Source organism: Chaetodon auriga, chromosome 18, assembly GCF_051107435.1.
Source record: "Chaetodon auriga isolate fChaAug3 chromosome 18, fChaAug3.hap1, whole genome shotgun sequence".
NCBI lineage: Eukaryota > Metazoa > Chordata > Actinopteri > Chaetodontiformes > Chaetodontidae > Chaetodon > Chaetodon auriga.
The window spans coordinates 12777553-12800302 of NC_135091.1; the positions used below are offsets into that span (position 1 = coordinate 12777553).

At 41.8% G+C, this 22750-nt stretch overlaps 2 protein-coding genes across 2 annotated transcripts; both read left to right on the plus strand.

Annotated features, from left to right (window-relative positions):
- The first annotated feature begins 985 nt into the window (after nt 1–985).
- LOC143336664 (uncharacterized) lies at nt 986–10604 on the plus strand. Its single transcript, XM_076756928.1, has 4 exons — nt 986–1465; nt 4627–4792; nt 4965–10312; nt 10422–10604. Exons 1-4 carry the CDS (start codon nt 986–988, stop codon nt 10602–10604), a joined length of 6177 nt encoding a protein of 2058 aa, XP_076613043.1.
- A 3118-nt stretch (nt 10605–13722) lies between these two features.
- Nucleotides 13723–21254, plus strand: LOC143336524 (uncharacterized). Its single transcript, XM_076756750.1, has 2 exons — nt 13723–20263; nt 20304–21254. Exon 1 carries the CDS (start codon nt 13727–13729, stop codon nt 20261–20263), a length of 6537 nt encoding a protein of 2178 aa, XP_076612865.1. The 5' UTR covers nt 13723–13726; the 3' UTR covers nt 20304–21254.
- The last annotated feature ends 1496 nt before the right edge of the window (nt 21255–22750 follow it).

Genomic DNA, 22750 nt, shown 5'->3' on the forward strand with positions numbered 1-22750 from the left:
TCATTTACTCTTTGATCTTCTCAGCGGTCTGTACACACAGTATGTAACAGCCATGTCATGCGTATCCAGCTTAAAATGCAGCAGATAATTGCAGTAACGAGTGATTTCGACAGCGGCTAAAGTGTGGATGAATCTATTCTTAATCTGGATGTATTTGTCAACCAATAAGCAACCCTGATTCCAAAAAAGTGCCACAAAGTGTCCCTGAGCTCATGTAGTAATATCCTTTATACAATCATGTGTTCACAAAGTGGTGAACCTCGCTCCATCCCTGCTTGTGAACAACTGAGCCTTTCCAGGATGCCCTTTTTATACCCTATCATGATACTGTCACCTCTTACCAATGAATCTGTTTACCTGTGGAATCTTCCAAACAGGTGTTTTTGGAGTTCTAAATATAGAACTGAAGAAAACCAGCAGTGTCTTCAAAAAGGAAACAAATCCAGTTGCCTTTGACTTAGTACTTCTGGATAAATGTAGAACAGCATTATACTGATTACACCTTCAGTCTTAACCGTCTTTTTGTAAGGATTTTCTTTTGCAGACTAGCCTTGTGTCAGCCCTCATCAAACACATTTAGATAGTACTTTAGACTTAAGTACTGTAGAGAAGATGCCAAGGAGTCATGCTGGGTTACCAGGAAAAGCTAATATGGGCTGGAAAGCACAAGTGCAAGTTCACTGTCTGCACGCAAGTTCGAAGAGCTGCACGTAAAGGAAACAGGAATTTCTGTCAAGTTTTTGTTTGCCTTGAACTTGTATTCCTTCACGCTACGTTCTAGCTCGTTCTCCAACCTGTTCTTCTTTTTTTCTCTTTCAGCCTGGGATGAGTGGGAGCCATGCAGATGTGTGGTGCAACATCTTCCCCTAGGCAGCGCAGGAGGAACATGACAGCCCCCGCTAACTGTTTGCCTATGCTGACCTGCCCTCTTCTTCTGCTCACCTGAGACCATCCTTCATCCAGAGCAGGCAGACGACCACCCAGAATGGCCTCCCACAAACGCAACTTCCAGTGCTTTAACACCGTCGGTGGTGATAGCAAGCATCACACCAGCCGGCTCCCTAGGATCCCCCAGCATGGCATGGTGGCTGATCACGACCGTCCGGAGGAATGCTACCTTTGCTCTGAATATAGACACGCCCAGGCCCTGGAGGCGCTAGAGGTTCAGGCCACACCTTTGTATCACTCTCACACGCCATATCACCACCATCATCCACATCAGTATGTTTTCAGGGGGCCGACCAGGCCTGAGGAGCACCCTGTGGCGCACTTGGGCCACAACCGCCACATTCATCATCACAGGTACAATAAGAGGGTGGTGCTGGTGAAGAACAGCGACCCCTCACTCAGGAAGACCATCATCTTGCACCGCAGGAGTCTACGCAGTCTGGGGCTTTTCTTAGAGGAAGTTTCTGAGCTCATGCAGTACCACATCAGGAAAGTGTACACACTGGAGGGCCGCAAGGTGAGGTCATAAACACCTGGAACTACAAGATTATGGAAAGAGAGGTTTAGTTTTCATGTTTTTTCTCTATATTCTCTTACGTTTCCTGCAGAGAGTTTTTAACAGAGCACAGGTTGTGTGAGGATTTTATTCTATTGTGTGTTTCCAAAACCAAGAGGAAGTTTCTGTTTGACCCCAAGTGAATACCTTCCTGTGTGTTTTAATGGACTAAAGATAATGGCAGGATCTGAAACTAACAGCATTTGAGCTGTGTTTGTCCACATTACTTTGGGAGTACTCTGAAAAGTACATTGCTGTGAAAGAGTGAAAGAGAGGCCTCTAGTGACAGAATTGATTCCATTCTAAATCCTACTATCAGCCCATATATTTTATGACAAATTTGTTTTTTTATTTTTTATGACAAATTATTGCAGATTTTTTTAACCTTAGAATATAATAATATGAAATTTATTGAATGCAGCCACAATATGGAGTGCAGAACATCAATGTCAAAGACACAACTTTCAAGTTTATTTAATAAAGCAAATTGGATGAAAGGATCACAGTGTTACTAGTAATCATTTTTTAAATAGTTGATAGGTTATTAGTGATTCTAACATTATGTCCTGCGTGAATTTTCTTAACGTACACAAGGAATAAGTATCATATTATTGGCTGGATATTAAAAAAAATATTCACTAAATACAAAAGATTATATTCATCAGAAAATATTTATGTGCATTTAAATGGTCCGTTTCTTTTACCAGTATGTAATTTCGTCTGGGTAGAAACACAGCTGTAACTGGATGTGTACAATTTTTCAGCATTTTCACAATGAATATACTCATACAATATCAGTTTAATTCAGTTTGCTCTCACTAGTTTGTTACAATTGAAGTCTAGTGGGATAAATGTTTTGAGTGTGTGCATGAGGGAATGAAACAAGGATATTCCCTCACACACACATTTAGATTGTGGATATCTTTCCGAATCCCATTAATCTTGGTCGAATCAGAGCTATTTTTGAGAGAGGAAAAACAGGTCAACGCTGAGACTCCACTCCCTCTACTTTGAAACCGGAGCTATCTCAGAAATGTGTCTTCCACAGTGGCAATTAATTATCTTCACCTGGGATTTGTGTGACCACGGATGAAGCCATTCATCTGCCTTTACCAACACTGGATTTACAATTTAAAACTGCACTTTCATCAAAACTGACTGTTCATGAGCAACATAAAGTCAACAAAACTGTCAATATTTTAGTCTGCACGTTTCTGGGAGTTTCATAGCTGTCAGTAGAGAACAGAAGCAGTAGCATATTGAAAATGTCAAAGCACTTTGCATAAATGAAATACATAGCATGTCAGTATTTGCCTTACAGATTACTTCACCGTATAAAAAATAAAACATGCAAAACAAATTATACATACATATTGATTTATATATCTGTATTTCCTTGTCATCTTAAGATGAAATAGTTAATGGCATGGTTGCCACTGTTCACTTAAAACCATTTATCTCTGAACAATGTTTTTTCAACCTTGTGACTTATGAGTCACAATTAACAAAAACAAAAGGCAAAATACAGGCGCTACTTTTATTAGGTCTTTGTAAGGAGATGCTGGGGTCAGCACACACTCACTAGATTAGCATTTAGTCTAATCACATGTGAGACAGAAAAGTGATGATGATGATGATGATGATGATAATTGCATGATGTTAGCATTCCACCTTTGTTGAGCACCTTACTAACAAGCACAGAGACTCAGTGTTTCTGTGCTTTATACATTTAAGTATGAGGTGTCCTAAAGCAAAGTAAATCAAAGCAATGATACCGCAATGCTCAGACTGCTGTAGTTGCTTGTCTACACCATTTAGTCTGCTATGTTCACACACTCAGCAAGCTTGAAATACTGCTGAGCAATACCCTCTCACAAGTGACAATGGCAGCTCACCATTGCAGGAATGTGCCGTCATGTGGTGACGTTTCCCTGAGATCATCCTGGATTAGGATATTTATCTTGTCTTGACTCACTGCTTGACTCATAGCCTTATTTTGCAGGGAGCATTCAACTGCACAAAGAGGGGACAATGCCTAGACCTAATTAAAAGATTCCCACCGTAACAGCTGTTTCCTAAATGTTTCCCTATAAACATTTTCTATTTGCTGTAGTTCTATATGTTTCCTATATATAACTTATACTATATAGGAAGCACAAGGCAATCAATACCTAAATGACTGAAAAAGTTGATTGTCAACAATTCCCAAAATTACATATATGACAGCACTAGTGACAGGCGTACTGGACCTTCACCTTCACATGGTTAACACAGAAAAAATCATAGTTTGCATCAGAAATGTTAATGTTAGGTACGTTATGTAACTTAAGTTCACTATGGAAATTAAAATAAGTCAATGTTTACTTTTGGTTTCACACCGGACATAAACAGTGGTCTCTGTTTGAGTCATCTATCCACCCCACCTTCCTCCATATGACTTTCTTGCTCATTATACAACGTCACCTGACTTCCTACGTTGCTCCTGTCATATTAAACATGGCCACAACCCAACAATAAACGTAAATATGGGTCATAATAACCTACTTGCACAGGTGACCTATATGGGTGTTTTTCTGGTGAGGACAAGCTGAGACAACAGTAAACATGTTGTCCCAGTGAGTGCAGCTGGCCTCTTAAAAGCAAAATTTATCAAACTATTGGATGTGTGGTAAATTCACAATTCTCACACATTGATTGGTGAGTGGGCTAAAAGAACAGGGCTCCATATAATTAAAAAAATTACACATAGAGGGTGTTTAAGTTGTAAAACACTGCACGAGACACGGCTCATTCTACATCCTCCAGCGTTCTGCTTTCAGTTTGCTCACACCAACAGTGCACAGAGAGGCTGCCATGGACTGATAGCAAAAAGAAAAATATTCCTCTTTCTTTTTAAAAAGTGGTCTAGCAGAGGTTGTGTTTTAAATTGTGATTTAGCAAAAATCCAAATTCCCCAATAAAATTCCCAATCTACTTCAAATTATGGCATGTAAGTGACATTTAATCCAAACTGTTTCCAATCAAACATGCTTGCAATTCTCTTGCTTTTACCTTTGTTTTGCTATAAACTTCATTCAGTAAACAGACTCACTTAAAAAATACTCTCTGTTCTTATGTTTCAGATTGACAATGTTCAGAGTCTTATGCAGTGCCCCAGTGTCCTTGTCTGTGTGGGACGTGAGCCTTCTCACCCTTCCATCGTGGAAAATTTTCGGAAAACATCTGATGACAAACTTCCAAAGCTGAGTGCAAGGTCACGCTCCAGTGGCTGCAATGAAGGGCATGAGGGTACGAGAAACAGTTCATTGACACAGACATTTCTCAATTCTGTTTTTAACTGTTCACTGTTTATTTGGAAAATGATCTGCAATATGCTGTATAATTGTATTGTACACAATTAGCAAAGGAGACTAATGTCATCTATTTTTTGTCCTTTTTCATGTCTTTATGATAAAACAAGGAATACCAACAAAGAAAAATGTCATCAGTCCAAAACTGGAAACTGACACCAGATCCACCAGGCAGTCAGTGTCATCTGACAAGTCATTACCAGATGGAACCGACTCTCCAGAAAATTTGGATTCCTGCCCACACACCGGTGAAGGAATGAGAGATGATGATATAGAGAAACGGGTCCGTGTCAATAAGGATGGCAGTTTGTCTATGGAAATGAAAGTGCGTTTCCGGCTACAAAATGACGAAACATTGCATTGGTCGACAGAAGTAAGGAAGACAACAGGCAAGACCAGTGAGTACCTCCAAGGACACAACAACCCCTATTTTGTACAAGTTAGTGAGAGAAGCCATTCAGAATCTGAAAACATCTCTACTGGTGAGCAAGATGAGGCTCACATCACCAGGCACTATAAAAGACATATGGAGGAGCCTCATTGTCCTCACTGCTGCAGTCACTGCCAGGATTATGACATCTGGAAAAACATTCCAGAGGCACATGGAGCGAGTCGCTGCATTCGAACTTCCAGTTCGAGTGCATCCTCACATACAATGGTCTCTAGAAAGACAATGGTTGAGAGGCAAACTCTGTCTAGATCAAGTGAAGAGAATACAGAACAAGTGGTGGAGAGAGAAACTTGTGTGAAGCAGACTGTTGAGGCAGCTGAAACCGTGGAATACTGCATCATCAGGAGTGAGGCTTGCTCACCAAAGTGCAAGGTGCAATCCTCCACACTGGACAACTGTGAGGTGTGTGTTGACAGTTCTCCAAATGATCAGGTCAGTGTCAAAACTTCGCAAACAGAGCAAGAAGAACGAACAGGATCTGCTCCTAGTGCTTCCTCTGGAGTATTAACAGACCACGAGGAGGATCAAAATAATGAGGAGGGGGATGTCCCACCGAGTGCTTCAAGTGCAGTGTTGGATACAGGATCACCTATACAACATTTATCTCTGAGCCCTACAGATAGAGCATCTAATGCTTCAGGGCATTCAAGCAAGTCAAGAAAATCCCAAAAAACATACACTTGTAATTGTGGAGTGTCTAATGATGATACAAAAGGACAAACTGAGGCCCAAGCTGAAGAAAATGAAATACAAAGAGATCAATCAAGTGCCATGTCTGTTAAATCAAATGCCTCTGGCAGATCAAATAAGTCTGAAAAAATACAGAATGCAGAGTCTCAAGAGGAGAAAAGATCCAAAAGTGCCACCTCAGTTCATTCAAATGCCTCAGCAGCATCCAAATCTGATGTTTTAGATGTTGCAGCTGAAGAAATACCAACACAAGAAAGAGCATCAAGTAGCATGTCTGTTAAATCCTCTAAAACTGAAAAATCAATGCAGTCAGAAATAGCAGCTGAACAACATAAATCAGAGGATAATGTTGATGAAGAACGAGCATTAAGTTCCATGTCATCAAAATCCAAAGCATCTATTAAATCAAAGGGATCAAGAGCATCCACTCACCCAGGTCAAGCTGTGGAGGAAGCGGAGCAAAGGACACCCAGTGCCATGTCAGCTACATCAAATGCCTCTGCAGAATTTAAAATAGGAGCATCTGCAGAGGAAAATATTCAAAACCCAGGAGAAGAAAATGAGAATGAAACAGGACAGAGAGCACAAAGCGTAATGTCAGTGAAGTCAAATGTTTCTGTGAAATCTAAAAAGTCAAGAACTTCTGAGGCTCCACCCATAGAAAATTCAGAAGATGAACCAGAGGGGAGTCTACATTCTCCTGTGTCATTTAAGTCAAAAAATGCTGAGGAAGATTATGAGGAAGGAGAGGAAGTTGAAGAGGCTGGAGAAGATCAAGAGAGAGTGCCAAGTGTCATGTCATCCAAATCAAATGCCTCTGCAATATCTACACATTCAAAGGCGTCCAAGCTTCAAGATGAGGAAGATGCTATGGACGATACTCAAGAGAGAGCAGCGAGTACAACGTCAGCAAAATCAGCAAAGTCTAAAACCTCTGAAATTGAGGTTGAACAAAATGCTGAAGAAGTGCAGGTCACAGATTCACGATCACCTAGTGCTTTGTCAGGAGTGACATCAAATAAAGCTGGCAGTGAGGAGGAGGTCATGGAAACTGCGGTGAGAGCTCCAAGTACAATGTCAGTACGATCCATAAGGTCAAATGCATCTGCAAGGTCCAGAAAATCAGAAAAAACAAATGCATCTGAACAATCAAGAGTGTCTGATCTTTCAGCTGAGGAAAATCAGACTGAAAAAGAAAGTGAACGAGCATCCAGTGCAATGTCAGCGAGGTCTATCAAGTCAGATGTATCTGCAATCTCTAGAAAGTCAAACTGCTGTGAAGAAATTAATAAAGTAAATGCTGAAGATGTAGAAGGACCAACAGAGAGAGCAACTAGTGCTATGTCAGCTAAGTCTAATGCATCTGCAAGATCTAGACATTCAAAGAGGTCTGACCTTCATGCTAGAGAAAGTGTTGACATATCAGATGATGGAAATGCTGAAGAGAAAAGTGAAGAGAGACCACAAAGCACAATATCAGTCAAATCAGCAAAGTCACTGAAGTCAAATATTTCTGCAAAATCTAGCAAATCTAAATCCTCTGAAGTTGCAAACAAAGAAAGTGAAGACAATCACGAGGATGCAAATGATGGAGAGCAAAGTGAAGAACAAGCAGCAAGCTGCAATGATGAGACTGAGGATGCACCAACCTCCACCTATGTTTCAGTTGAGGAAAATCTTGTCAAAAATGTTGAAGCTGGAACGAGAGCATCTAGTGCCATGTCGCAAAAATCAGCCAAGTCAAAATCTTCTGCAATATCCAGTAAGTCAAAAGCTTCTAACGGTCGGGCTGAGGAAAACAATGATGATGAGGAAATTGCAGAAAGGGCACCAAGTGCAATGTCAGCAGAATCTGCAATGTCAAATGTGTCTGCAGTATCTACAAAATCAAAAGCTTCTCAAGTTCCTTCCAGACATGGTGACAATATTTGTGATGAAGGTGAAGCTGAACAGGAAGCCAGAGAGAGATCAGCAAGCTGCATGTCAGATAAGTCCTGCAAGTCAAACATTTCAGCGAGCTCAAGTAAGTCAAAACGCTGTGATGGTTCAAATAAAAAAAATATTACTGAATATGAGGAAGAGAGGGGACCTAGTGCACTGTCAGTGAAATCGGCACAGTCAAATGTGTCTGCCAAATCAACACAGTCAACTATTTCTGCCAAATCTAATATGTCAAAGCACAGTGATGTTTCAGCTGAAGAAAATACTGCAGATCATACGGAACATGGAGAAAGACCTTCAAGCAACATGTCAGCTATGTCCACTAAATCTGCAAAGTCAAATGCTTCAGCAATATCGAAGAAATCAAGAGGTTCTGCAGTTCCTTCTGAAAACTGTGGTGATGCTCCTGAAGAAATTGTTGTTGAAGGGGAGAGTGAAGGGAGAGCAATGAGCTCTATGTCAGCCCAGTCAGTTCAGTCAAATATCTCTATAAGATCAAATAAGTCAAAATGCTCTGTCCGTGTTCCAACTGAAGAAGGCTTTGAGAGCCCTGATGAAGGAATAGACAAAGAGCAAGCTGAAGAAAGAGCACCGAGCAGCATGTCAGCCAAATCAATCCAGTCACATGTTTCTGAAGTATCTATTAAGTCTGCAGAGAGAGCGCCCAGTGCCATGTCAGCCAAAACTGCAAAGTCAAGTATTTCTGCCAAATCTACAAAGTCAAAAGGACTCGATGGTCCAGCTGAAAAACATCTATCTGATCATGAGGAACATGTAGACAGAGCTCCAAGCAATATGTCGGCCAGGTCAGGAAAGTCAGCAAAGTCAAATGTTTCTAACACATCAAGAAGATCGAAGGTTTCTGAAGTTCCCTTAGAAAATGGTACTGACAACCCTGAGGATAGAATTGTTGAAGGGGAGAGTGAAGGAAGAGCATTGAGCTCTATGTCAGCCCAGTCAGTTCAGTCAAATATTTCCAAAAGATCAAATAAGTCAAAATGTTCTGTTCATGTTCCACCTGAAGAAAGCCTTGAGAGCCCTGATGAAGGAACTGACAAAGAGCAAACTGAAGACAGACCACCAAGCTGCATGTCAGCTAAATCAGTCCAGTCACATGTTTCTGAAATATCTATTAAGTCTGCAGATAGAGCACCGAGTGCTTTGTCGGCTAAATCAGCCAAGTCCCGTGCTTCTACAAAATCTATCATATCAATTGCCTCTCAGGCTTGTTCTGGCAAAAGTACTGCCATACCTGATGAAGGAGATGGTGAAGATGAAACGCAAGAGAGAGCGCCCAGTGCCATGTCAGCCAAAACTGCAAAGTCAAGTATTTCTGCCAAATCTACAAAGTCAAAAGGACTCGATGCTCCATGTGAAGAAAATATATCTGATCATGAGGAACACGTAGACAGAGCTCCAAGCAATATGTCGGCCAGGTCAGGAAAATCAGCAAAGTCAAATGTTTCTAAAACATCAAGAAGATCGAAGGTTTATGAAGCTCCCGTAGAAGATGGTACTGATAACCCTGAGGATAGAATTGTTGAAGGGGAGAGTGAAGGGAGAGCATTGAGCTCTATGTCAGCCCAGTCAGGTCAGTCAGATATTTCCATAAGATCAAATAAGTCAAAATGTTCTGTTCATGTTCCACCTGAAGAAAGCCTTGAGAGCCCTGATGAAGGAACTGACAAAGAGCAAACTGAAGACAGACCACCAAGCTGCATGTCGGCCAAATCAGTCCAGTCACATGTGTCTGAAATATCTATAAAGTCTGCAGATAGAGCACCGAGTGCTTTGTCGGCTAAATCAGCTAAGTCCCATGCTTCTACAAAATCTATCATATCAATTGCTTCTAAAGCTTGTTCTGGCAAAAGTCCTGGCATACCTGATGAAGGAGATGGTGAAGATGAAACCCAAGAGAGAGCGCAGAGTGCCATGTCAGCCAAAACTGCAAAGTCAAGTATTTCTGCCAAATCTACAAAGTCAAAAGGACTTGATGGTCCTTGTGAAGAAAATCTATCTGATCATGAGGAACATGTAGACAGAGCTCCAAGCAATATGTCGGCCAGGTCAGGAAAATCAGCAAAGTCAAATGTTTCTAAAACATCAAGAAGATTGAAGGTTTCTGAAGCTCCCGTAGAAGATGGTACTGACAACCCTGAGGATAGAATTGTTGAAGGGGAGAGTGAAGGAAGAGCATTGAGCTCTATGTCAGCCCAGTCAGGTCAGTCAAATATTTCCACAAGATCAAATAAGTCAAAATGCTCTGTTCATGTTCCACCTGAAGAAAGCCTTGAGAGCCCTGATGAAGGAACTGACAAAGAGCAAACTGAAGACAGACCACCAAGCTGCATGTCGGCCAAATCAGTCCATTCACATGTTTCTGAAATATCTATAAAGTCTGCAGATAGAGCACCGAGTGCTTTGTCGGCTAAATCAGCTAAGTCCCATGCTTCTACAAAATCTATCATATCAATTGCTTCTCAAGCTTGTTCTGGCAAAAGTCCCGGCATACCTGATGAAGGAGATGGTGAAGATGAAACCCAAGAGAGAGCGCAGAGTGCCATGTCAGCCAAAACTGCAAAGTCAAGTATTTCTGCCAAATCTACAAAGTCAAAAGGACTTGATGGTCCTTGTGAAGAAAATCTATCTGATCATGAGGAACATGTAGACAGAGCTCCAAGCAATATGTCGGCCAGGTCAGGAAAATCAGCAAAGTCAAATGTTTCTAAAACATCAAGAAGATTGAAGGTTTCTGAAGCTCCCTTAGAAGATGGTACTGACAACCCTGAAGATAGAATTGTTGAAGGGGAGAGTGAAGGAAGAGCATTGAGCTCTATGTCAGCCCAGTCAGTCCAGTCAAATATTTCCACAAGATCAAATAAGTCAAAATGTTCTGTTCATGTTCCACCTGAAGAAAGCCTTGAGAGCCCTGATGAAGGAACTGACAAAGAGCAAACTGAAGACAGACCACCAAGCTGCATGTCAGCTAAATCAGTCCATTCACATGTGTCTGAAATATCTATAAAGTCTGCAGATAGAGCACCGAGTGCTTTGTCGGCTAAATCAGCCAAGTCCCGTGCTTCTACAAAATCTATCATTTCAATTGCTTCTCAAGCTTGTTCTGGCAAAACTATTGGCATACCTGATGAAGGAGATGGTGAAGATGAAACCCAAGAGAGAGCGCAGAGTGCCGTGTCAGCCAAAACTACAAAGTCAAGTATTTCTGCCAAATCTACAAAGTCAAAAGGACTCGATGGTCCTTGTGAAGAAAATCTATCTGATCATGAGGAACATGTAGACAGAGCTCCAAGCAATATGTCGGCCAGGTCAGGAAAATCAGCAAAGTCAAATATTTCAGCTGTATCTAAGAAATCAAAAGCCTCTGAAATCCCTACTGAGCACATTGCTGATTCATCTGAGGAGGCAAATGAAGAGGAGCACAATGAAAGCAGATCAGTAAGTTCAATGTCAATCCATTCAGTTAAGTCAAATGTTTCTGCAAGGTCGAGTATCTCAAAGTGTTCAGCTAATATTCCAGTTGAAGAAGGCGGTGCCAGACCTAAATCACATGCTTCTACAGTATCTTTGAAGTCAAATGCTTCTAAAGTTCCTCCTGATACTAATACCCCTGAAGTCAGAAATGATGAGGAAGAAACTCAAGACAGAGTAGAGAGTGCAATGTCTACAAAGTCAACTACTTCTGCCAAATCAAACATGTCAAAAGTGTTAGCTCCTGAAGAAAATGCAGATCATGTGGGAAGAGCTTCAAGCAATATGTCAGTCAAATCAGCAAAATCATCAAAGTCAAATATTTCTCAAATATCTAAGAAATCGAATGTTTCTGACATCCCCTCCGGACACAGTACTGAAATTGCTGATGCAGAGACCGAAGGCAGAGTGAGCTCAATGTCTGTTCACTCGGTCAAGTCAAATATTTCTTCTAGATCGAAAAAGTCCAAATGTTGTGAAGAGAGCCCCAATGGAGAAAATGACCAAGAGCAAATAGAAGAAAGAGCAACAAGCTGCATGTCAGGCAAATCTGTTGAATCTCATGTTTCTGAAAGGTCTATGAAGTCACAAGTCTCTGGCGTTACTGAAGATGACGTGGCTGAATATGAGAAAACGACAGAGAGAGCACCTAGCACCTTGTCAGCTAAATCAGCAAAGTCACATGCTTCAGGTTTATCTGCCAAGGCTTCTGCTGGCAATCCTGATGAGGAAAATTCCGAAGCAAAAACAGTGGAGAGATCACCAAGCAATATGTCAGCCAAATCAACTATTTCTGTTTCATCAAGAGGTGCAACACCATGTGAAGTTCCATCTGAAGAAAATTTAGCAAACTATGAGGAAGCTGTGCAAAGACCACCAAGCACTTTGTCAGTTAAATCTGCCAGATCAACACGGTCAAATATTTCTGCAAAGTCTAGTAAGTCAAAAGCCTCCAATACAACAAGGGAAGAAAATCATGAGGAGACTCTGGAGCGAGCACCAAGTAATATCTCCATCAAATCAGCAAACTCAAGAAAGTCAAATTCTTCAGCTGTATCAAAGAAATCAGAAACTTCTGGGGCTCCTGCTGAAGATGGTGCCAACATTACTGATGACAACACTGACGCAGACACTGAGGCAAGAGCAATGAGCTCAATGTCTGCCAAATCAGTGAGGTCGAATGTAACATCAGTATCTACAAAATCCAAAGCTTCTCAAAATCCTCAAAATACAAACAGCGAAGAAGATGGTGGAAATGAAACTGAAAACAGAGCACAAAGTGGCATGTCAAATAAGTCAAAGTCCACCGGAAAAAACATTGAAATTTCAAGTGAAGAAAATGCAGCTGATTGTGTGGAAACTGACGAGAGACCGCCAAGTACCATATCAGTTAAATCATTAAAGTCGGATCTGTCTCTGAGGTCAAGGAAATCAAATGTTTCTGAACAGACAGCTGAAATACCTAATGAAGAGGTAGCTCAAACAGAGAGGACACCAAGTGTTTTGTCAGTGAGGTCAAATGTTTCTGCGAGAACCATGAAATCCAACGTATCTGAAATTACCTGTAGTGAAAGGACTGAACATGGTGAAGAAACTGAAGCAAAAGCAAGCAGTGAAATTCATGCAGAAAGTCCAGACACTCCTTATGACAGAGATGCTGATGAGAAATCTGAGAGAACTTCAAGTGTCATGTCAGCCAAATCAAATACATCAGTAAGATCAAACAAATCAAAAGTTTCTGATGTTCCTGTTGATAAAAACACGCATGAAAAGGAGGAGAGAACACTGTCAGCAAAATCCAGTCAATCTGAAATGTTAGGCAGATCTGAAGTCCCTGCTGTGACAGTAGAGGAAAGTGAAGACAGAGCACCTACTGCCATGTCATCAAGGTCTAAGACTTCAGTCCATTCAAAGAAGTCAACAACATCTGCGTCTAAAGAAAAGAAAAGTGAAGGGCGGCCACAAAGTTCTTTATCCGTCAAATCAAATCTGTCTGTGAAATCTCGAAAATCCAAAGCAGCTGATATTTTAACGGATGAATATGTGGAAAATAAAGGGGAGTTGAAGATGTCCACAGCCTTTGATGTTCATGCTGAGGAGCAGACCAGTGTTTCTTCGATAAATGCAGGGGATGCTGTGAATCCTGATGATGAGAGTAAACCCACATCTAATTTGTGTGACAAAGAGAAACAAGATACAGTTGATACAAGGAGTTGCTACTCGAAGTCAAGCAAGTCAAGTAGGCAAGGCACAAAAAGTCCAAAAGTAGAAGTTATTGCCAAACCAAAGTCTGAAAGTGATATGTCCCAAACTCTAGCCACCGGAGACTCAAAATCCAGTGCGTCTAAAGGGATAACGAATGGTCCTTTGGAAGCAACAGACATTGGTAGGAGTGTTGCTGACAACAAAAGTGACACAAGCAGCAAACGCAAACAAAAGAACACAAATGCTGATGACTTTAAGCTGGTCCCATCTAGCCTACCCAATGCATCCCCTACTGAGGTTGTGAATGAATGGCTGAAAACAATACCAGCAGATGGAGATATGTATGACATGGAGGAATTTAATGATGACTGTGAGGAACAAAAACCTGGCCATATAACAGGGGAAGTTAAAAGAATGGAGGATAATGAAAACAATGACGCTGTAGCTGAGAATGCAAAGGACATAAAAGAAGGAGTTGAGATGAACAGTGTCCCTGATAAGGATTGCCAAGCGAGTACAGAGGCACCAAATGCAGAGAATAGCCATGCTCAGAGAGATGATGCCTCAAAAATCTTTAACTCTTCCATACAGGTGATGAAAGTACTTTTAAATCCAAAGCTTGACAGATGTAATAGTTTACCAGAAATTTCTCCAGTGTATGGACGTAAACTAAGCACTTCAGCTAGAGGTCTTCTGGATTGCCTGGTGAAACTGCAGTTAATAGACAACAATCCTAAAAATGCAAATGAAAAGGATGAAAGATACCAAGAGCTAATGAATATTCTTCAGTCTCTTTGGCTTTGTGTTCCTCCGGAGAGTAAACATGCATCAAAGAGGGACAATGACCATTTTGTGGATGACGAATTCAATCATACATCATCTTCTGGTGTGGATGTCAACAGTGGCTCCACGGGCTCAGGGAAGAGTAGTGATGGTGTGAATGGTTACGCATCTCAACCACACACCGGTGCAGATGTGTTGGGGAAAGTACAAGAAGTCTGTGAAGTTGAAGCGGAAGCAGATGCTCAATGGACATGTGAGACAGAAGTAGAAAGAATATATGAAGAAAACCAAAAGGAAGATGATCCAGCAACAGATGACACACTTCGAAGCAATGACAGTCCAAGAGAACTACCTGAAACACCACCCTCCTCAAACAAGAGCTCAGGAAATGACAGCACTGGGCAAAAACTTCCAGAGGAGGCTGAAACAGAATGTCATGAGGACACCAGCTCTGAGAGTCCTCCCCACATTCAAAGAGCGCAGTTAGCCAAAAGGATTTCTCAAGATCCTGATCCTGTTTGGGTCTTAACCCTATTAACTAAAATAGAAAAGCAGTTCATGACACATTATATTGATGCAATGAGAGAGTTCAAAGTCCGATGGAACTTGGATGATAATGAGCAACTTGACATGATGATAAGTGAACTTAAAACCGAGGTCCAGAAAAGAATCCAAGCAAGTATAGACAGAGAACGGAGGAAAATTCAAAGTCGAGCCGGCCTACCAAGACCCCCTAAACAACCGATGTCCCGTACTTCAACAACACAAACAGAAGAGAGGAGACGGAGGCTGAAGATGATACTCAAACAATCAATTGATCCCCCATTACAGAAAGATGATGATTCAGCTACAAGCACTTCTTACAGTGACCAGCGTAGTGAAAACGATGATGAATACTGTCCATGTGAAACATGCATTAAGAAAAAAATGACATCTAGGGCACCACTTCCTGCAGAGGTTCTGAATATTGCACCTGTTGCCATGGACTTTGACCTAAAGAGGATTCTGATGATGAAGACCTGTGAACCTGGCGAAACACAGGTAATCACCTGTGCATCACATCATGATGCTGAAACAGACGTAGCAGAAACACTTGTAGAAAAGGTTATCATTGACGCTGTAAAAGAAGTGGAAGGGGATGAAGAACACTGTGAAACTGAGAATGCCTTTGCAGTAGCAGCAGTTGAAAAAGAAGCAAAAGATGTGTGTCAAGATGCAGGTCAAGAAGATGGATCTGAAAACAATGAAGCAGAAGAAGCAGACACCATCAAAGAATTGACTGAACAGACTACTGCTGAAGAATCTGCAGTGAGCAAAACAGAAGATGAAAGAGCAGAAGATGATGAAGATGAATCTATGGTAGAGACAGAGAAAGCAGACGCAACTATAAATATATTAGAGGCTGCTGAATCTACCGCAGCTGAGGATGAAAATGTAGCAGGAGAGACTGCTGTGGTTACATCAACTGAAGACCAATCTGACAAAGAAGAAGCTGTGGAATTGAGGGCAGTTGAAGAGAGAGAGGAGTCTGCTGCCATTAGTGAAGATGATTCTGAGGAGTTCAATGTGGCAGCCACAACTCAACCTGATAAAGAAGAAGATGAGGCTGTGGAAGCAGAGCTGGTGGATAATGAAGAGGAGATTCTTGCCACCGGAGCAGATAATTCTGTTGATGAGAATGAATTATCAAAGGAACCAACTGAGTTAACGACAGCTGAAGATGAGATTGCTGTAGACGAAGAGACTGCTGTCACAAGTAAAGATGAACTTGAGGAGGCAGCTGAAGCCACCACAGCTGAAGATGAGATTGCAGCAGCGGAGACCGCTATGGCAGCCACGAGTGAGCATGAATCTGACAAAGAAGAGGCTGTGGAAGAAGAGCCAGTCAATGACGACGAGGAGATTGCAGCTACCAGTGCAGACGAGTCTGCACATGAGAACAAGGACATAGCCACAGCTGATGAATCATCAAAAGAACCTACTGAACAAGCAACAACTGAAGATGAGATGGATGTGGAAGATGAATCAAAGGATGAAACTGCTGAAGATGAAATTGCAGCAGAAGAGACAGCTGTGGCCGCCTTAAGTGAGCATGAATCAGACAAAGATGATGCTGTGGATGCAGGGACAATTGATGAAGAAGAAGAAGAAGAAGAAGAAGAAGAAGAAGAAGAAGAAGAAGAAGAAGAAGAAGAAGAGATTCCTGCCACCACTGAAGACAAACTGACAGAAGAGACTGCTGAAGCCATTGCAGCTGAGAGTGAAAATGCAGCAGAAGACGCTGACGTGGCATCCTTAAGTAAACATGAATCTGAAAAAGAGGTGGCTGTGGAAGAAGGGACGACTGATGGAAAAGAAGAGCTTGCTTCCACAAGTGCAGGTGATTCTGCAGATGAGAATGATGACACAACCACGGCAGATGAATCATCTAAGGAACCAGCTGAAGAAGCGACAACTGAAGGTGAGATTGCTGTCACAAGTGAAGATGAATCAAAGGAAGAGAGTGCTGAAGATGAAATTGCAGGAGAGCCTGCTATGGCAGCCACAACTGAAAATGAATCTGAGAATGAGGGAGGTGTAGAAGAGGAGATCGTGGCCACCACTGCAGGTGAGTCTGCAGATGAGAACGATGACACAGCCACCGCTGATGGATCGTCAATGGAAACGACTGGAAAGGCAGACACTGAAGATGAGATGGTTGAAGAGAAAGAGTCTGCTGTCGTCAGTGAAGATGAAACGAAAGACGAGGCTGCTGAGTCCTCCGCAGCTGAAGATGAAAATGCAGAAGAAAATGTGGCAGACACAACTGAACAGGAATCTGAACATGAATCTGAACATGAGTCTGACCGAGAGGAGGCTGTGGATGCAGGGGCAGTTGAAGATGTGGAAGAAACTGCTGCCACCAGTGATGATGACTCTGCAGAGAGTTTTGATCACACCACAAATGAAGATGATACTGCAAAAGAGAGTGATGCCTCTGGTGATGGACTGTCAAAGGAACCAGCTGAAGAAGCAAACACTGAAGATGAGCCTGTTGTTGAGAAGGAGCTTGCTGTTACAAGCGAGGATGAATTTAAGGAAGATACTGCTGACGCCACCACAGCTGAAGATGAAAATGCAGAAGAGACCACTATGGTAGCCACAAGTGAACATGAATCTGACAAAGATGAGGATTTGGAAGAAATGACAAAGAACACCAGTGCAGATGAGTCTGCAGATGACAACAATGACACAGCTACAGCTGATGAATCATCAAAAGAACCAGCTGAAACTGAAGATGAGATAGCTGCAGAAAAAGAGATCACAAGTGAGGATGAATTAAAGAAAGAGACTGATGTGGCAGCCACAACTGAAAATGATTCTGACAAAGAAGGAGCCATGGAAGCAGGGATGGCTGATGATGGAGAAGAGACTGCTGCCACCAGTGATGAGGATTCAGCAGAAGATGCCACTGCAAATGAAGATGAGACTGCAGAGGAAAATGATGCCACAGGCGATGAACTGTCAAAAGAACCAGCTGAAGCAGGAACAACCGAAGATGAGACTGCTACAGAAAAAGAGATGGATGTCATAAGTGAGGACGAATCGAAAGAAGAGCCTGCAGAAGCCACCAAAGTTGAAGATGAAAGTACTGTAGGAGAGTCTGATGTGGCAGGCACAACTGAAGATGAATCTGACAAGGATGAAGCTGTGGAAGCAGCAGTGGTTGAAGATGGAGAACAGACTGCTGCCATGAATGATGAAGAGGAAACTGCAGACAATGATGAAGCAACAACAGCTGAAGATGAAAGTGCTATGGAAAAAAATACAGCTATCACAAGTGAAGATGAAGCTGAAGATGCAGCAGAGGAGGCTGGTGTTGGAGCCACAACAGGGCATGAATCAGACAAAGACGCTGCTGTGGAAACCACCAGTGCAGATGAGTCTGAATCAGATGAGAAGGAAATGGCTGAAAAAGCAACAACTGAAGATGAGGATGCTGAAGGCAAGGAGACTGCTGCCACAAGTGAAGATGAAATGAAGGAAGAAGCTGGTGAAACCAGTGCAGCTGAAGAGGAAAATGCAGCAGACACAACTGAACATGAATCTGACAATGACGCGGCTGTGGAAGCCACCAGCGGAGATGAGTCTGAATCAGATGAGAAAGAAATGGCTGAAAAAGCAACAACTGAAGATGAGGATGCAGAAGGCAAGGAGATTGCTGTCACAAGTGAAGATGAAATGAAGGAAGAAGCTGATGAAACCAGTGCAGCTGAAGAGGAAAATGCAGCAGAACATGTGGCAGACACAACTGAACATGAATCTGATGAGGAGGAGGTTGTGAAAGATGTGGAGGAAACTGCTGGTAGCAGTGAAGATGATTCTGTCGAAGGCATGGATGCCACCACAAATGATGATGAAACTACAGAGGAGAATGATAAAACAGCCGCAGTTGACAAACTGTCAAAAGAGCCATCCGAAGCAGCAACTGAAGATGAAGTTGCAATGGAAAAAGAGGCTGTTACCACATGTGAGGATGACAAGGAAGAGACTGTTGAGGTAGTCTCAGCCACAGAAAAAGAAAATTCAGGTGAAGAAGAATTCAGCGCTGCTGATAATGAATCAGAAGAAGAGGAGATGGAAGAAACCACAGATGGAGAGCTTGTGTCTGAATCTGCAAGAGAAGATAGCTCCAAAGCTGTGACTGAAAATGAACCAGAGGAAGAGAGCAACGAATCAGCCGCAGATGAAAATGAATCTGTAAAAGCTGCAAGTGATGACGAATCAGGAGAGGAGCTTTCAGAAACCAAGCCTGAGAACGAGACTGCAGATGAAAGTGCAGAAGACGATAAAGTGGCGGTGGAAGAAAATGAGACCTCAAGTGAGGCAGAGCATGATCAAGAGGAATCAACTGAAGAGCCTCACGAGACAGAATCATCTGAAAAGATTGCAGAAAGCAGCGCCACTGAAGATTTGGTAGAAAAAGGTGAGGAAGACAATACATCTCACAATGAGGAACCAGTAGAAGGTGAAAGAACTGGAGAGGAATCAGACGCGGCTGAAAATGCAACAGGTGAAGATTGCACAGAGGCTGCAACAACAGGAGATGAGACTGAAGAACCTGAAGCAGCAGAAGAAGAAGAAGAATCTGGAGAGCCTGAAATGACAGGAAACGAGGTTACTGAAAAGGAAGATTCTATCGATAACACAGAAGATGAATCCGCGGAAGATAACAGACAGCAACTTACAGACGGAGAAGATGAAGAGGTCGCGGAGACAGACAAAGCCGAGCAAACATGCGAAGAGAGTGGCATGACTGAAGATCACAGAGAAGATGCTTTAACTGAGACAAATGATGAAACAGAAGGCCCTGACGAGGTGGAGGAACTGAAGCCAGATGAGGATGAGGAAGAAAACAGAGAAAACACACCAGTGGAAGATCCAGATGAAGATAATGATGAACAGACAGGAACAACTGTAACACAGTGTGAATGTATTAACATCCAAAATGGAAGCCATGATAACGATGAAGAGGAAGCCTCCAAAAAAGAGGAGGAGGAAGCTGAGATAGACCGGAACGGAAACCAGGGAGATTCAGCTGATGGTGAAGATGAGGCCGAGGAAGATTCAGACGAACCAGAGGAGGAAACAGACGACGGAGAGCAACGCGTTGTTCCGAGCGAGACAGACAACAAAAAGGCAGCACCTCAGGAAACAAAACGAATCCCTCTCGATACTTTGATCAAAGCGTGCAGTGCAGAATCGGAGGATGGCACTTACGCTGACGTCGAGGATTCTGAGACTGAAATAAACAGCAAAGAAGAAGACACGAGCCTTGATTCTGAGTCCTTGAAAAAGGTTTCATCCTAAGTTGATTGCAACTCTGGAAAGGCTCCGGGGGAACTGATAGACATGCAGGAGTAAGATGAGGAGTCCACTGCTGAAAATGACAGACAGCTAATAGCATTGATGCTACAAGCAATGAGCAGTCTGAGGTCATTCTTGTCATTTTAAGTAACAAAGTCAGGTCTGCCAGAGGGACCTAACAGGAGCTGTGAAGTGAAGAAACAAAAAAGGATGGATCCTAGATTATTGTCATTGCTAAGTCAAATGTATGTCCTTGTTAAGCAAGCACTAAAGAAATACAAGCACTTTGTTCCAGCATTTCTAATGTTGAGACTGCACACCTGCACAACAACTACTGCTCATACAGCTGTATGATGAAGGAGTCTTAAAAACTTGAATGTATATACTGTATGTAGGTGGTTTACATACTGAGCCTCAGACAGAACATTAATGAAAAATGTCGTACATGCACATGTACTGTAGTTTGTCTTCCAGTTACTTTGGGATATTTACCCATTCTTGCCGCACAATGTTTTTTTTTTCTTTTTTCCAGGATTAAGTCTGCAGATATATTATTTTATCTAATCAAAGGAATTCTTTGAAGACTTTTTGTTCCAATTAAAAATTCAAATAATACTAATAACAATATATTTTTCTAGTTGATATTGTATTTTTCTGGAAAGCCAGAAAATGCTGATAATATTCATTTTGAATGTTCAAATTGTGCAGATCCAGTCCTGTTCATGGCAGTGTTTTAGTCCTGATCTAAAGAGAGAGCAGAACTGGATGATGATTAACACATCAATTCTATAGCAGATGAACATCTCTGCGAGGTAGCAAAAGTCAAGGCAGGGTTTTAATGTATCGTGACAGACTCTGCTATTGTTCTGTGTTTTAGACCATTCAACAGTGTTTATCTGTAAGAACATACAGTATTCTCTGTGGTACAGAGGTTACGACCTTTGCTGAATGTACTGTACTTGTTGTTTCTGAAATTAAATATACTTTAAAGTGATTTTTGTTATTCTGTTGTAAGACATGCAATTCATATTCAGAACTGTGATATTTCACATTATAAGCTTAGACTTAAGACCTCTTTGAATTAAGGTTTGCAATAAGTGAATTTTATAATTTCACAAATCACCTATTGAAACATAAAAAATGTATGTACAGAGAGTCACTTAGGTGAGTATAATATAAATGTCAGTCTTTCAGTATGATGTTGAAGGATGCTACTGAAGGCGACCAAAGAAATCAGGCAATGCTTACTTCACAGCACATGTTCCATGATATGAAATTGTCTTTACCTACAATTCACCACAATCACAAATATTTCTAAACAAAATGAAATTATGTCCAAAATTCCATAAAATACAAATGGCGAACATCTGCCACTGAAGTGATATTGAACACCACTACTATTGAAAATCAGTGAAGAACTTAGGTGGGTGGTAACTGTGGGTTCTGTTTGTGGCGTGCTACAATAACATCACATGCACAGCTGTTGGCATAAACATCAATACAGGTCACTTGAGTCTCTGTATCGTTCCGGATAATTGAAAACATAATAGATATCACATAAGTAAGTCAACTTCTGTGGAGAGGCGTGGTGAGTGAGTGCGTGAGTCTGTCTGTTGAGACTTCATTCAGTCTCCTTCGACTGTGAGCGCCATTAAACAGAGCTGATGGATGTGCCTCTCTCACACTTTCCATTTGCAGTCTCTTGTGATCATGTGACATACATAATTGGTGTCACTCTGATTGACTGCATAACACTACAGTGGGCCAGGCCACTCTTCTCGAGCTCTCTTATTGAGACAAGAACATTGTATGCCACCTTTAAACTCCTTTTACTGCGTCTGCAGCCTGCATGCAAAACAAGCAGCAGCAGGGAGGTGTTTACACCATCCAGGAACTGTAATACCAAGACATTTTTCTGTAGAGCTAAAGAGAAAGTGACTGTTGGATTTGACTGATCCAGATTAGAAACTCCAATGGGATGATAATGTTGCTACATGCTAATGTGTTAACTTAAAGGACTTTACCAACTAATAACTATCAAGGGTGCTTTTTTGGATTTCTTCTGCCCCCTTGTGGCTAAAAAAACAAACAAACATACCTTTAATTTGTTTTAAAAATAACAGGTAGGTTTGCATTTAAAGGTGTGCACATCCACACAGGTGTTTTCAGTTAACTACTTTGGTTAATTAGACCTCTGCTCAGGTTGACAGTGAATGGAGCTGTGTTGGGAAATGTGCGATATCACCAAATTACACCATACTAATGAGAGTGAGAAAGGTGTATGTTGTCCTGCCCTATTACAACAAAACTAGCTGGAGAGTGCGAGAAATGTCACTCAACAGCACGTGTCTGAGCAGTCCTCAGAAACAGGCGTATCAGGCAACTTCAGTGAAAACACCTGTGTGGTTGGAGCAATGGCCGTGTGCAGGCTTTTATAAAGTGTCTCCTGAATTATTGTTTTCACCCAAAGGTTCCTCTTTTATGAGATGT

Bases quoted from the DNA above. Each gene is read 5' to 3' on its own strand.
- LOC143336524 (XM_076756750.1), top strand. From the start codon at position 13,727: ATGTCCCAAACTCTAGCCACCGGAGACTCAAAATCCAGTGCGTCTAAA.
- LOC143336664 (XM_076756928.1), top strand. From the start codon at position 986: ATGGCCTCCCACAAACGCAACTTCCAGTGCTTTAACACCGTCGGTGGT. The intron at 1,466-4,626 runs GTGAGGTCATAA...CTTATGTTTCAG, and splicing joins ACACACTGGAGGGCCGCAAG to ATTGACAATGTTCAGAGTCT. The intron at 4,793-4,964 runs GTACGAGAAACA...TGATAAAACAAG, and splicing joins CTGCAATGAAGGGCATGAGG to GAATACCAACAAAGAAAAAT.